At 36.3% G+C, this 14643-nt stretch overlaps 1 protein-coding gene across 1 annotated transcript in view; it reads right to left on the reverse strand.

Moving 5' to 3' along the window:
* Positions 1-236: 236 nt before the first annotated feature.
* The window catches only part of LOC123566440 (uncharacterized), a 39011-nt gene continuing 24604 nt past the window's right edge, over positions 237-14643 (reverse strand). The window contains exons 3-8 of the mRNA XM_045360541.2: positions 5576-7108; positions 4763-4859; positions 4016-4104; positions 1719-1920; positions 1297-1497; positions 237-1056 (exon numbers count right to left, since the gene is read on the reverse strand). Coding sequence (XP_045216476.2) covers positions 1304-1497; positions 1719-1920; positions 4016-4104; positions 4763-4859; positions 5576-7108 — 2115 coding nt within the window. The 3' untranslated portion in view covers positions 237-1056; positions 1297-1303. The remainder of the gene's footprint in view (positions 1057-1296; positions 1498-1718; positions 1921-4015; positions 4105-4762; positions 4860-5575; positions 7109-14643) is intronic.

Consider the following 14643-nt stretch of genomic DNA (forward strand, 5'->3'; position numbering starts at 1 on the left):
CTTTCGCAGAATGATACTGCGCTCCTAAAGTCGCGCAATATTTCCGCTGCAGAGCTCGTGCATAATTCTCGATACAAATCTCATAACCTATAAATATTAGATTTAGGGTTCTCAGAAAGGCATGTGGTATGATTTTAGAGGTATAAGTCCGCATTAAAACGTATTATCCGATGCAAAGCATGTATACCAATTCGATTCGTGCAACATGTATTACATATATAGGCTACAACACTTACTATAATCAAAACAGTTTTATAGATTCTCTACATAATAATTTTCAATAATGATTCTAACATTGATTGAGCATCAAGTGTAAAAACAGTATCAAAAATAATGTACATGACGATATGTATGGTCGACATTCAACCTAGTATTAAGTTCTTTATTTTTTTAACACAGATCATTTAAAAGTATGTAAACTTCCAAAATAATATAGTCAGTCAAACAAGGAAAATTTTTTAACCAGTATCTTATAGAAAATTACGGGTACTCCTAAGCCGAGCACTTTGAATATTATTACACTCACCGATTCGCTTAGCGTTTAGACTTCTTCCATGTAAGGAAGGCATCCAGCTGGATGAGGGAAGGTCGGTGGTTCGGTTCTACCAAGCTGTTCGCCTGTACCTCAAATAATTTCCGGGATAGGGGTCTTCCCCTACCATCAAAAGCTGGAAAGTCGCCATATGACCTATAATTGTGCCACTGTGACATCAAACGTAACAACAATTATGCAGAAAATTACAACAATTCTGCTTTACTAGAGGTACGCGTACAGTTATATATCATTAAAGTCACCGAGTAGAATAGATATATAATAAACATACACTAACAATGAAACAACAAAAAACAAAAAGATGGTCAATGCAAAGGCGCAAGGCCGGAGACTCGTTCTGTAATCAACTGACGGAGACTTGTTCTGTAATTCACTGGCGGAGACTCGTTCTGTAATCCATTGACGGAGACTTGTTCTGTAATAAACTGACGAAGACTTGTTCTGTAATTCACTGACGGAGACTTGTTCTGTAATCCATTGACGGAGACTTGTTCTGTAATCAACTGAAGTTATAAATGAAAGCAATGTTAATGTAAAAGCAAAGCGGAGAGCAGTTTTATATCAGCAATGCGGAATGAATTGAAATGATGTTTCAAAATGTCAAAGAGTTTCCGGAATTTATTTCAATAGCTCATTTTGATTTAAAGTTTGCTTATACAGAGACAAGGGGTCGTGTTGTAGAATGTGTTTATCATGTAATACGGCCAAATTAGTCTTGCGGGACTTCAAGTAAGTTTATATACCTTATATTTAGATAGAGAATTTAGCTATAATTTCTCGCTGTATCCGGTTGATTGTTTCTAGAAGAGGCATCAGCCGGAAGATGTCAATCAACTTCCGGGCATGTGACATCTCGTGGTTCTGTTTCACTTCAAATGCAAGAACATCCAGTATGTGTGAATGCAGCCTGTTGACTTTCAGACGGTCAGACAGTTCTAGGCCATCTAGATGTACACAAAACAGAATGTATAATTTTACATTGATGCATATGTCTTTTCTTTCTGTTTACTGTTTAGATGCAAACAGATTTAGATTTACCTTTGTTAACTTTGAAAAGGATCAATTTTACGAGGCATATCACTTAAAAGACAAATTTGTGGGAAAACTTTGAACGACTGGCATGATTTACCTAATCCTCAAATTATGAAAACTGAAGACAGCGTACCTGTTGCAGTTAAACGTGCAGCACACAAAACCGCCACTTCCAGATCGGTCAGTTCCAGACTATTAAACTCGTTTGCAAATTCAAAAATTGTGTCAACCATGTGGTCATTCAATATTTTCCGCATGGCTTTCTGTGAGTAGATCTCTCCGGTCTTCAGTATCATGTAACTTTCACCCCGTTGCATGTACTCAGAGTGAGATAACTGATTAGAAAAAAAGTATAAAAGTATTACATTGATAAACAATCAAATAAAGATTCTGTTATAGGTAGCATTTCAGATGATTTAAAGTAGCCACCGTTCTGGCAGTTTTAAGCAGTTGAATGAATACAATTTTAGATAAGTCCGATTTCTATGCACATAACGGCCTTCTTCTTCTTCTTCTTCTTCCAATAATATGCTGGGCCCTCTGTGGAGCAACATCGCATATGTGACTGTACAATGCCGTTGTGAGGCGCGGCTTGCAAGTAAAATGGTTAAAAGCTGATAAAAACACCTAGTTTGGGTGTTTAGTGGAGTCTGGCTACCCCAGCCTAGAAGGACTCCGATCACTACCACTCAATATATAAAGAGAACTAATCTTTCTTCATTTTTTCCTTCGCGCCCCTTTCACTCAAATCCTGTTTTCTTTAATTCTGTTGTATAAAAGCATGCATTTGTACCATTCTGCCGAAGTTTACATGCTCCTATCGCAACCTAGATTAAAAAAAAATGACGGCGTAAGACTTCTATACTGGAAAGTGACACTAAAAACGCGAAAAGGAGTTTAAGTTGTCGGTTGTATCACTCAACTGAAATTTTGTGACATAAAAGCTAACTCCCATCTTTCCTTTACTTTGTTTTACAGTAGAGATTTATTTAAAAGTATAAATATCATTTACATAAACAACTGAAACGGAGTATAATTATTTCTTTATGTGACTGATAAATTTCGATCGAGTTTTGTTGCTTTTTTGTAATACAGCTCAAACTAATTTTCATTTCAACTAATCGACCAATTGCCCTGAAATGTTTGACTTACTTCGGTAGATATAATATCACTTGACTAGTTTATATTATTTCATATCTTTCAGTAAGAAATATTAACGTAACTATGAAATGTCACTTGTGATATGAAATGTGTCTGAAAATCTGAAATTCTTAGTGGTGCACAACTTACGTGGAGGAACAGGTGAAAGTAATGTATTGTAGAAAGACAATGGTTCTATTAATATAAAACAAGAAAAAATATCTTTAAAAAGATATTAGCCACGGGTTATGACATGGATAAGGGAAAACAAGGAATCGGTAAAACCGAAGATGCTCCCCAATTATTGTGCTTGTCCCAATATGGAGAATAACGATTAAAAATAGTGATAATAAAAACGGAAGAAAAATGAACAAAGGTAGATAACTAAAAAACTAGTTTAGGTAGAGTTATGGTTCTTTCTTCGACACTTCACTTCCCGTCAATGACCTCTATCATTTTGCAAAGTTTCAATGAAATGCCATTAATACTTTTCAAGAAATGCTCCGGACAAGCCTTATTTTGTGTAATAAAGGGAGATAATATAATTAAAAAACTAGGTAAGATAGAGTTACGATTCCTTGACAATGCACTTTGTCTCAATGGCCTATATGGTTATTAGAATGTCGTTAATACTTTTCAAGTTATACTCCCGAAAAGCCTTATTTTGAATAATAAAGGGAGATAACTCAAAACATATTGAATGCATCTGATCAGCTACCAAACTGTGGTACAGGAAGTACGACTTTGTTTTATAAAAATGGCGGCCAGTATAAACTATGGAACAAATTGATGATGAGGTTGACGAAAGAGCTTGGAAGTTTGGGAATTGCTATTTGCAACTTCAAATCGTTTAAACGCAGCTAATCTGTCACGTTTGCTACAGATACCAGCAAGTATAAAATACCCTGTCGCTAAAATTCATTTTTCCGCCATTTTGAATCCAGAGCTGCTAGCCGTTTCACGTGGGTTGAACTTTATTAGACAAAGACGTCACTTTGATCACGCTTAGAAGAACCACAATCACCATGGTCGGTGTTATTCGAATTCAGTTTCAGGCAAGGTCAACAATCTTATTTTCTTTGGTTATTACTGCACATAATGACAACAAATAGTTAAATGGAACAAACACATCCATGAAACTGAAACAGTTAATCATTTCGATTAAACGTCTCTACTTGGGATCTGTCGATAACAACTTCGCAGAGTGAAATGAAGTTCTCTTATTTGTTCTTTGAACATGACTTATAGCTAAAAATTTACGAATAATTAATACTTTAAAGTATCTCTTACCATCCATATGTCATAATAAGCCCTTTTCATAAGCACATCTTGGTCTTCTTTAGCGATGTCACGAAAGCCTGGTACACTGTTGCAGAATCCTGAAAGAAATGGAACAGTATGAAAAGACACTTAGATGGTCAAACATTTCTGCTGAATTTTTTGTCCTTCTATCAAAAGAGTACTTTTAGAACGTCAACGTTCTTATCAGTAGTAAAAGAAAACATGTATATAATGCGCGTGCAAAAACAATAGACTATAACTTTTTTTTTCTGGAAGTGGCGGCTTCTTGCACAGTCTAAGATACTGTGCTTTACCAGAAATGCGATCAAGAATACTAACATTATGTATACAATCATGTTTAAGAAACATACTTCAAATCCTGGACATATTGACTTAATTATCATAAGGAACTAGATTAGTTCATGAAGAGCCTTTGATGCTTTGTTTCCACCATAATTATGTACTTTGTAATGTACACTGTTGTACACTAATGTACATTGTTGTACATTTAACAAGATGTTCACTGTCATTTGTATCAGTTTATCTTGCTTCATATATTTTGTGAGATGTCCTGTGTATTGTAGTAAAAATCATGTGACAGAAACCGTTTCTAAAACTATTTCGAACAGTAGATAAAACATCAAAACAACAATGAAAAATGTTCTGTGCAAAAAGCTATAACTATTTAGTTAATATTATTTCACGCCTAAATGTTTTCGTGGGCGAGTTATCTGTCTATCGAATTTGGATACATACCGAGTATGCGTTCATTCAACTCTGGTATACCGTCGATAACCTTTGCGTATGTTTCCTTTATGTCTTTTTCACTGTCTGTCATCACTCTCATTTGTATCTGTGTGCAATTAGAAATACTCAGTATATAACTGAGACATGCATTTTAACCATTACCCTGCTAAATTTCTATAATGGACTGGTTCATCATTCAATTTCGTCAGTACCATTTAGCGGACAGCGCAGATCATGATCAGACTGTGTAGGCTGATCTTGGTCTTCGCGTGTCGCAAAGGCAGAATCGCAAGTACCTAACCGGCTAAAGGTTAAAGTTTGTCTACGTAAACACTCCATGATTAAAAAGAATGGATATTAGCAAGTCATTCATGAATGTGTTTGAGTTAGGAATCAAGCAAGAGCTAGCCGTAAGATAGCGCGCTCGACTATACGACAGTGCTCCTTAGTCATTTTATTAAAATTTACTAAAAATTGAAGTTTCATAATGACTTAGATAATAACATGCATGCAAAAATTCAAGAAAATGTGTCTAAGTAGTATCAAGACGGTAATTCGAATTTATTTCAAACAAGAGTTTTCTAACTTGGGTATGTCTGATGTGAAGTTTCAGTTTAATACATGTAGATTTTATTATGAGGCAGCTTGATGTTTGCAATGCTATCCAAATCAAAATAAATCATATGCAATAAGCAAGACGGTATTTTTCTTCATGTTGTGTTAGAACAAAACAGTGGTTGTCTTCATCTTATACTCTTGTTTAAGTGATTACTTTCAATTAAAAGGTAAAGATATATATAATATGTATAAAACATGAAATACCTTTCCGAGTTGATGCTGATGAACTTTCTCTCTATGTTCCGCTTTCAGTCTATTAAGAATATGCATAGCTATACTTATTCCGTCTAGTGTGTTTCTTATCTGTTTTAATTTCTCTTCCTCCTCAATGGGCAAGGATGAACTGGACACTCTTCTATTACAAGTAGGCTGTTCGTTCCCATACTTCGGAGACACGGTTGTTGTATAAGAACTACATTTCCTGCATGTAGGGAGGTCGCAATGACCATGCTGATTGGGGCTGCATGTACAGTCATGTTTGGTCTCCTTAGGAGAGTATATACGATAATTATCATCTAGAGAAACGTCACTGGTTGATTCTTGGCATTTAGCCTTATTTTCTAAGCAATGATTATCTTTAACATTATTGTCTGGCAGAGGGCTATGGAGAGGATCATCAGAGTACCTACGTCGCTTTGTTGACATTTCTGACAAGCGTTGGGAAATATTTTGTGCCAACAGTTGTCTAAAATTTCCTTGCTGATGTTTTTGATGAAGCTTTTCAGCAATTACATTTACGGATTCATGAGATTCTAGTACTTGTTCTAGTAAAACATTTATAAGGGCTGGACTAAAATTTACCCTCCTTCTTGGACCTTGATCTTCATCGTTACTGCTATCTTGTTCTAATGTGGCAATTCTTGTGGAAGCAATACCTGTTTGTTTATCTTCTATTTTGTTCTTTCTTGGAATTGTAATGCCATATTGATATGATGTTGAAGGATTCGGCGGTTGTGAACTGCCAGATGTGTATCTGTTGGACATGGAACTTGCTCCTTGATGATTAAAAGGCATGACTGTTTGGTATTCTGGTGTTGTTCCTTCAAAGGAATTTACAACAGGTTCAGAAAAACAGAACTTATGAAATGATTCGTTCACATCATGAACTAATCTCTGATCATCTAACCTTTGTTGCGCAACTTGAGGGATTCGTTGCTGAAGTTCCCTGCTATTGCTAGACCCCATGTTGAGATACTTATCATTAAAGGGATTGTCACATTTTTCACTCTGCACTGCCACTTTAATGTCACTTATTTCCATCTCATCAAAGGAAGAAAACTTTCCACGAACATTGTCACTCACTTCCGTAAAAGGATTTTGGGCGTTTATAGTTTCTTTTATCAACGACCATGTATTAATGTCATGCGGCAGATCTATATTGCTGGTTCTGCCGATAGGATGATCTTTAAACTTCTCTGTAATACCACTTGCTTTGGCATTATAAGGTTCAGCTTCAAAAGAAATACCTCCTGCTGCTTTTTCCTCATACTTTTCTTTGTCGCCCCCTATGCCAATACCTGTAACCACAGCAACTGGGGTAGTGGTATTAGACGTTTGATCTTTTGTTGATGTACATGTAGCGTTTGTGGTCGCATCTGTTTTGTTCAGTTCAAATTTGTAGTTTCTTCCATTGGTCTGCTGTACAATAAGTTCATGATTACTGAAGTGTGAGACCCCATCATGGAAGGCCTCTAAAACTTTGTCCTTTTCAACCTTTGGAATACGACCCATACGGACACATGTAAAAGAAAAAAAGAAATCAAAATTAATTTGAAAGTATAACTGTAATTTAAGGATAAAATATGCCTGAAAAAAGCAATATCAGGATAAAATATGCCTGGAAAAAGCAGTGTAAGAACAAAATATGCCTGGAAAAGGCAGTGTCAGGACAAAATATGCATGGAAAAGGCAGTGTCGGGACAAAATATGCCTGGAAAATGCAATGTCAGGACATAATATGCCAGGACAAAATATGCCTGGAAAAGGCAGTGTCAAGACAAAATATGCCTGGAAAAGGCAGTGTCAGGACAAAAAATGCCTAGAATAAATAGTGTTAGGGCAGGACAAATTCTGCCTTCGTTTATGAAGAAAGATTCCATGTAAATCGGGCATTAGATTGACAGAGGAAGAATGCAAAAACAAGATATTATGAGTTTTACATTGTTAAATTAAAAGGCAAGGTATGGACATTAAAGGTCCATTACTAAGGGAAAGTGAGTTGGCAATTTTTTTTATAGCCAGTGCATAGACTTCTGCAAGACACTAAATAATGAAGATTGGCAGGTAAAAATTTACAGAAGGTCTTTGGAACTCAAAGAAATGTATGTGTATTATGTTGAAATTTCAATGAATCGACAGAATGACCCCCCAGGTCTTTTTAACTTTCTTCATACTTCATAGAAAAATAATTGTACATATACTGCGATTTATTTCGAATTTCTACATACCAACTTTCATTTTCCAATAAAATGAAATAGTTTCTGTGCTTTTTAAAAGAAATTTAAATGTTCACTTTCCTTAGTATTGGACCTTTAAATCAATGGATTGAATGGTTAGGTTGTAAGCTCAAAGTTGCTTATATGTTATATCTGCACAGATTGCTATATACAAAATATAAATCACGTTTTAGAAAGAACAAAGCTTTTTTACAGCAATGGAAGTCCCGCGTCAGGGAGGAATAATTATACATTTTTCCGTAGCGACCACATTTTTTGATATCGCATAGACCGTCATATTTCCCAAATTGTCCGAAGTCTATAAACCTGTTTGCATCAAAATAATCTCTTGTACTTATATAGTTATCACAGGATCCATCTGTGACTTGTAGACAGACAAACTAAAAAAATGTACATTTTAAGCTATCGTCTATCGCTTCTGTGTCATATATCAATACTTAATGTTACACCAGCCACATTTTTGACATCGCAACAAAATAAAAAGATGTGCATATTTTCTTTACTGCTCCTATACACCGAGTTTCATGACCAATGTCTTGTACTCCTAGTGTTGTAGGATCTAGGTTTGTAACTCACTAATAGATACACGGACGGACAAACAAATTTTCTGTATCCCTCTATGTGTTGGGAATTAGCTTCAACTTCATATCATTCACGAATATAGCGCTACATTTCATTCAAGATAGATAACAAATATTGTGATGATAATAATTTGAGCCGCGCCATGAGAAAACCAAAATAATGCGTTTGCGACCAGCATTGATCCAGACCAGCCTGCGCATCGGCGCAGTCTGGTCAGGATCCATGCTGTTCGCTTTCAAATCTTGCAGTTAGAGAAACTAATAGCGAACAACATGGATCCTGACCAGACTAAGCGGATGCGCAGACTGGTCTGGATCTAGATTGGTCGCAAACGCACTATGTTGGTATTCTCATGGTGCGGCTCATTTTATTCATAATGGCATCCTTTAGAAAACACCCACTGGAAAAATGTGATTAAGTCTTCACCAAATTAAGGACTTCCACCGAATTAGTTAGTCAGAAAAGCAGTCTTAAATCTGGATTGGATTACAATGCCTTTGGGCTTCATTTAGAGTTTTGCAATATACTGAACGATCTGTGGAGTGTAGAAAAACAAAAAATTCTGAAATGTTATTTAGCGCAGATAAAACTATTTGAGTCGACCCCTGATAATTTTATCTAAGGTTAATCTGAGATGACCCCTGCTGGAAGATTCTTTGTCTATCAGTCGCCATCTTTCTGTGGACACGTGCGGGTCAAGAAATTATTTATTATCAAATTGCCACCATCAATCCCCATCCACCTCCCGTATCAGTACTGTTCGAAACTGTTCATAAATTTATCAAGCTTAACTATTGACAATTACTATTGCTTGATTCATTGTGCACCTAGAAATAATATCATCTGTTTAATAGCGATTAATGTCCTGACCAATTAAGTGACACAGTAAAATCAGACAAAAACAATGAAAAAGAGAAAGATAAACAAACAAAAACTGTGACTGTTGAAAATGAAAAGGCAGCTATTGTGGATGCAGTTTTGCTTGCTTTGGAAAAAAGAGGGGTCATTCCACCTGCACCTGCTATGCAGACAATCAACATCGAAGAACATACTAAAGCTACCACTGACTTGCCATCTACGAGTGCGGGAGTAATATCACCACAACCGGAAGACGTCACAAATCAAGTGCGTCAGTCACTGTTTCACACAACTGTTGAAGGCTCTGCTAGTGCCACACGTACACAAGGTATTGTCAATGTACATTCCCATGCTCTGCCACTTGGTGCACTTATTCCAGAGAAAACTTAACTTGCAATCTAGAACAACGAATACATTGATTTGGCGTCGTTAAGTGACAAACGTTATAATGCTGATGAAGTCATTGTGAAATTTTCGGCAGCAGGCCAAAATGTATCTGTATCTTCCAAAGAACAAGGGAAGAACTTGTCGATTGGAAAATGGCTAACAGTTTTTACAATTTATATGGAAATATATATACAACGCTATCCACATGAAGCCTCAGGCTTATTGTCGTACATAAACATGATTCGGGATTTGGAAAGAGTACATGGGGTTGCAGCGTTTAACTTCTATGACAGGAATTTCAGAGCACACAGGCAAAACCAGACATTGCCTTGGGGAGCTCTACATCATGAATTATGGATCCGCGCTACTACTATGACATCATCTTCTAATTCTCGTACCCCTGTGGCAAGCAAATTCTGTTACAAGTACAACAAGCCACAGGGTTGTAATGTTCGTAACTGCCCATATGAACACGTTTGTGGGCATTGTCGAAAAAATCATCCTAAGTTCCAGTGTTTTGCACTTAAAAGGGGAAATAATTCTACTACTGCTACAGCCTCAGGTGTTTCTCTTCCAAATTCAGTAAACAATGACAAGAGCAACCATTCCTTTCGTTCAAACCCCAGTAAGAAGTAATATCCTTCATCACTTTTTATCTGGTTACGACGAAGCAGAGAAAAACTTTCTAGTTAATGGTTTTACTTACGGTTTCCGAATTCCATTTGACGGTAATTTACCTTCTCAGAATGTTATACGCAATCATCCATCTGCATTGGCTAATAAAGCTGAAGTTAGTAAAAAAATAATTGAGGAGCTGAAGGCGGGTAGAATTACGGGCCCTTTTCGTGTAAAACCACCAAATTTGATTTGCTCTCCACTAGCTTTAGTGCCCAAGAAGGAACTAGGGAAATTTCGTCTTATCCAAGATTTATCTTTTCCTAAAGGTAGCTCCATTAATGATGGTATAGATCACCAATTTACGGAGATTCATTATGATTCTGTCGATATCGTTGTACAAAAGGTTAAACAATGCGGACGCAATTGTTTGATGGCAAAAGCAGATATTGAAAATGCGTTCCGCATTCTCCCAATACATCCCTTACACCGACATCTCCTTGGTTTCTCTTGGGCTTTGGAAGATACAGTAGAATATTACATGGATGCTTGTTTAGTAATGGGTTTAAGTATATCTTGTCAATTGTTTAGTAGATTTAGTGCTGCATTACAGTGGATAATGGAAACAAACCATCAAGCTATTATGAGTCATATTTTAGACGATTTTTTCTTTGTTGGTTCGCCTTATACTAATCAATGTCAGGCCAGTTTGGACTTGTTTTTGAAATTATGCAAAGACATAAATATTCCTATAAAAACAGAAAAAACTGTTAATGCTACCACATGTATCACCATTTACGGTACTGAGGTCGATTCTCAGGCTATGATCATCCGTTTACCTGAGGACAAGGTCACAAAAATTTGCAGTAAACTAAATCAGTTCAAATGTCGGAAAAAGGTCATGCTTAAGGAACTTCAGTCTTTATTAGGGCTACTGAACTTTGCCACTGTCTGTGTTGTACCAGGTCGCACATTTTTACGCCGTTTATAACGATTTAACAGTGGACGTTGCATGCCCACAATTTATATTAGAATTGAACGCTGCGGCTCGTGCTGATCTGTCAATGTGGCACTCATTTATGCAGTCGTTCAATGGGCGGTGTATGTTTCTCAACGATAATTGGATATCGTCCTGAGTCTTTAATTTATTTACAGACGCAGCATCAACTATAGGCTTTGCTGCAGTTTTTGGATCCGAATGGTTGCTGAAAGTGGCCACCACATTTTCAGCAATTTCATATTAACATATTAGAGCTTTTTCCAATGTCATTGCTCTCGAACTTTGGGGTCACAAAATGGCAAATCACAAAATCACATTTTACTGTATAACCTAGCTACAGTATGTGTATAAATAAACTCACTTCTAAGGACCCAGTCATGATGGCACTTGTTAGACGTCCCGTTTTACTGTCCATGACCTACAATATATTGTTTCGTGCTAGACATGTCTGTGGTAACGCTAACAGGTTGCTGACCATTTGTCTCGTTTTGAATTTCAGAAAGCATTCCTGAGGCGCCGTTTCTGTGTCGCACACCACTCAGCGTCCCAGATCACTTGCTGTCGATTTAAATATTGAGTCACAACGTATCTTGTCAAAAGCACTTAGTGACAGAACCAAGACCATTTACTTCAGTTATTGGAACAGTTACGTAGCTTTCTGTAATGCAAATAACATTGTAGTCAAATTGCCTGTTACGGACATACTATTACTTAATTTTCTTGCTTCTTTATTCACGGCACATTACCGAGTCAGTACAATAGCTTCACATGTATCCGCATTATCTTACATAAACAAGCTTTTTGGTTATTCGGATTTTAGTCATTCTTTCTTAGTGAAGCAGTTCCTCAAAGGTGCTAGTAACTTAGCTGTTGATGATGTTCAGCCAGATGCGCGTCTGCCAATTACTTACGCATTGCTTCAGAACATTGTCATGGCGCTTTCGCAGACAATTAATAATTTCCTGCACAGAGTTACTTTTTCTACAATGTGCATTCTGGCGTTTAACGGATTTTTACGTATTGGCGAAATATGCGTTAAATCGGCTAACAATTGGTCAACTGTAGTACAATATAATGATGTGCAACTTATTGATTCTAGTGATGGCACCCTTGGGTTAGAAATTACACTGCGGAAATATAAACATAGCAAGGGCGCAGCTACACTCTTCATGCCAGTCAACCCGCGTGATCCAATAGTTTGTCCTGTAAATGCTGTTCGACTATATTTGGCACATCATCGCATTCTGGGGGGCCATTATTCCAGTTACCTCATGTCAAGCCGTTTCATATTCATTTTTCAATCTACATCTCAAAAATGTCATTTCATTTCTTGGTTTCGATACAACTCGTTACAAGTCACATTCTTTTCGTATTGGGGCAGCAACCCATGCAGCGGTGTTGGGGTTTTCCGATGATGCTATACAAAAAATGGGTCGCTGGAAATCCAATGCTTTGCAAAACTATATACGTTTGCCGCAGTTAAAGCTACCGTAATGTTAATTGTTTGAAATGACTGCTTATTCGGTCAAATACAGACTGGTATAGTTTACTATGGATATACACAAAACTTAGTAAATGTCATGCAAGTTCAGCATAAGGCTGTTTGCTTAGGACTATTTTTGTGTAAGATTTGTGTTGTAAATTATTATTAGACGCAAACATTTCTTGTACTAGTAGTTGAAAGGTCAGTATAAGGCTGCTTTCTATATTATTTTCTACACAATTTAGTTAGAAATATTTTTTAGAGATATCTGAATTTAGTTCTATTATTGACTTAAATATATGTACTTGTGGAAAAGTTCAGCATAAGGCTGCTTTCTAACACATTTCTTTCCATTTGTATAACATCGGTAATACGACGGGTTTTAGGATGTATATGTATTTAACCATTAGCATTACTTGATATGGTAGGCAAGTTCAGTATAAGGCTGCTTGCATAGACTTACTATTGTTTGTTTCGAACACTGCATATTTGCTATTTCAGTTCATCTGTACAATTGCTCAACATAAACTATACATGGTTACTTTATAGTTCAGCATTAGACTGCTAATTCAGTTTATTTGTATTCATTTATTGTCTTTAACATATATTATACATGATTATTTCGTCAGTTCAGCATAAGGCTGCTTACAATGTTTTTCTTATGTGTTTAGATACATTGACATGTTCTCAACTTTATGCTGTTCGTTTATATTTGTATAATATTTCAAATCTCATGTAAACATTTTAACATGTTACACATTTGTCATTGTAATTCTGGTGTTATCATTTGTGGTGTTCGGGTGGGTACGCAGTTATATTGCTTGTGGCGAATTATGTAGCCCACCTATGTTTTTAGCAACCGATTAACAATTTTGAATGGTAAATAATTTTGCTGTAATTGCTAATCTAGTCAATTTAGAAGGATTATAATTGTCATATTTAGTTATCGTCATTTGGAAAAATAAATGACATTTTCACATATGTTAGCTTTTGTATTTCTTGTAGAATAGTTGCAAAACAAATGAACTCACACCCTAAATGATACACACCAATTTAAAACGTTTTGAACAGAGGTATGTGAATTGGAAGGGAAGATTCAAATGGTATTTAGCGCAGATAAAACTATTTGAGTCGACCCCTGATAATTTTATCTAAGGTTAAAGATGACCCCTGCTGGAAGATTCTTTGTCTATCAGTCGACATCTTTCTGTGGACACGTGCGGGTCAAGAAATTATTTATTATCAAATTGCCACCATCAATCCCCATCCACCTCCCGTATCAGTACTGTTCGAAACTGTTCATAAAATTATCAAGCTTAACTATTGACATGACACTATTGCTTGATTCATTGTGCACCTAGAAATAATATCATCTGTTTAATAGCGATTAATGATGTGCCATGGGCGGGGGATTAGTAGCCCACCTATTTTTTAGCAACCGGGGGATTATGTAGCCCACCTATTTTTTTTAGCAACCAAATTAACATTTTGAATGGAAATATTTTTGCTGTAATTGCTAATCTAGGCAATTAGAAGGATTATAATTGTCCTATTTAGTTATTGTCATTTGGAAAAATAAATGACATTTTCACAAGCTTTTAACCAAAGGAATACGTCAATTTCATCTTAAATGAACACATAAATCTTAAATTCGTAAAGGATGAAAGACACATACTTGGAGTTACATTTTCAAATGATGGAAACTGGCACGAACATAAAGCCATCATCAAAGAAAAATCAGGGTAATGCGTCAGTATAATGAGAACCTTGAGATTTCTTTTTGACTGCAAATCTTTATTTGCCTTATATGCGACCCGTTCTAGAACGTTCTGATGCCAGATGGGATATCATTATCAAGTACGAAGAATTTGAACTTGAGAAGGTCCAACTC

Source organism: Mercenaria mercenaria, chromosome 8, assembly GCF_021730395.1.
Source record: "Mercenaria mercenaria strain notata chromosome 8, MADL_Memer_1, whole genome shotgun sequence".
Lineage (NCBI taxonomy): Eukaryota > Metazoa > Mollusca > Bivalvia > Venerida > Veneridae > Mercenaria > Mercenaria mercenaria.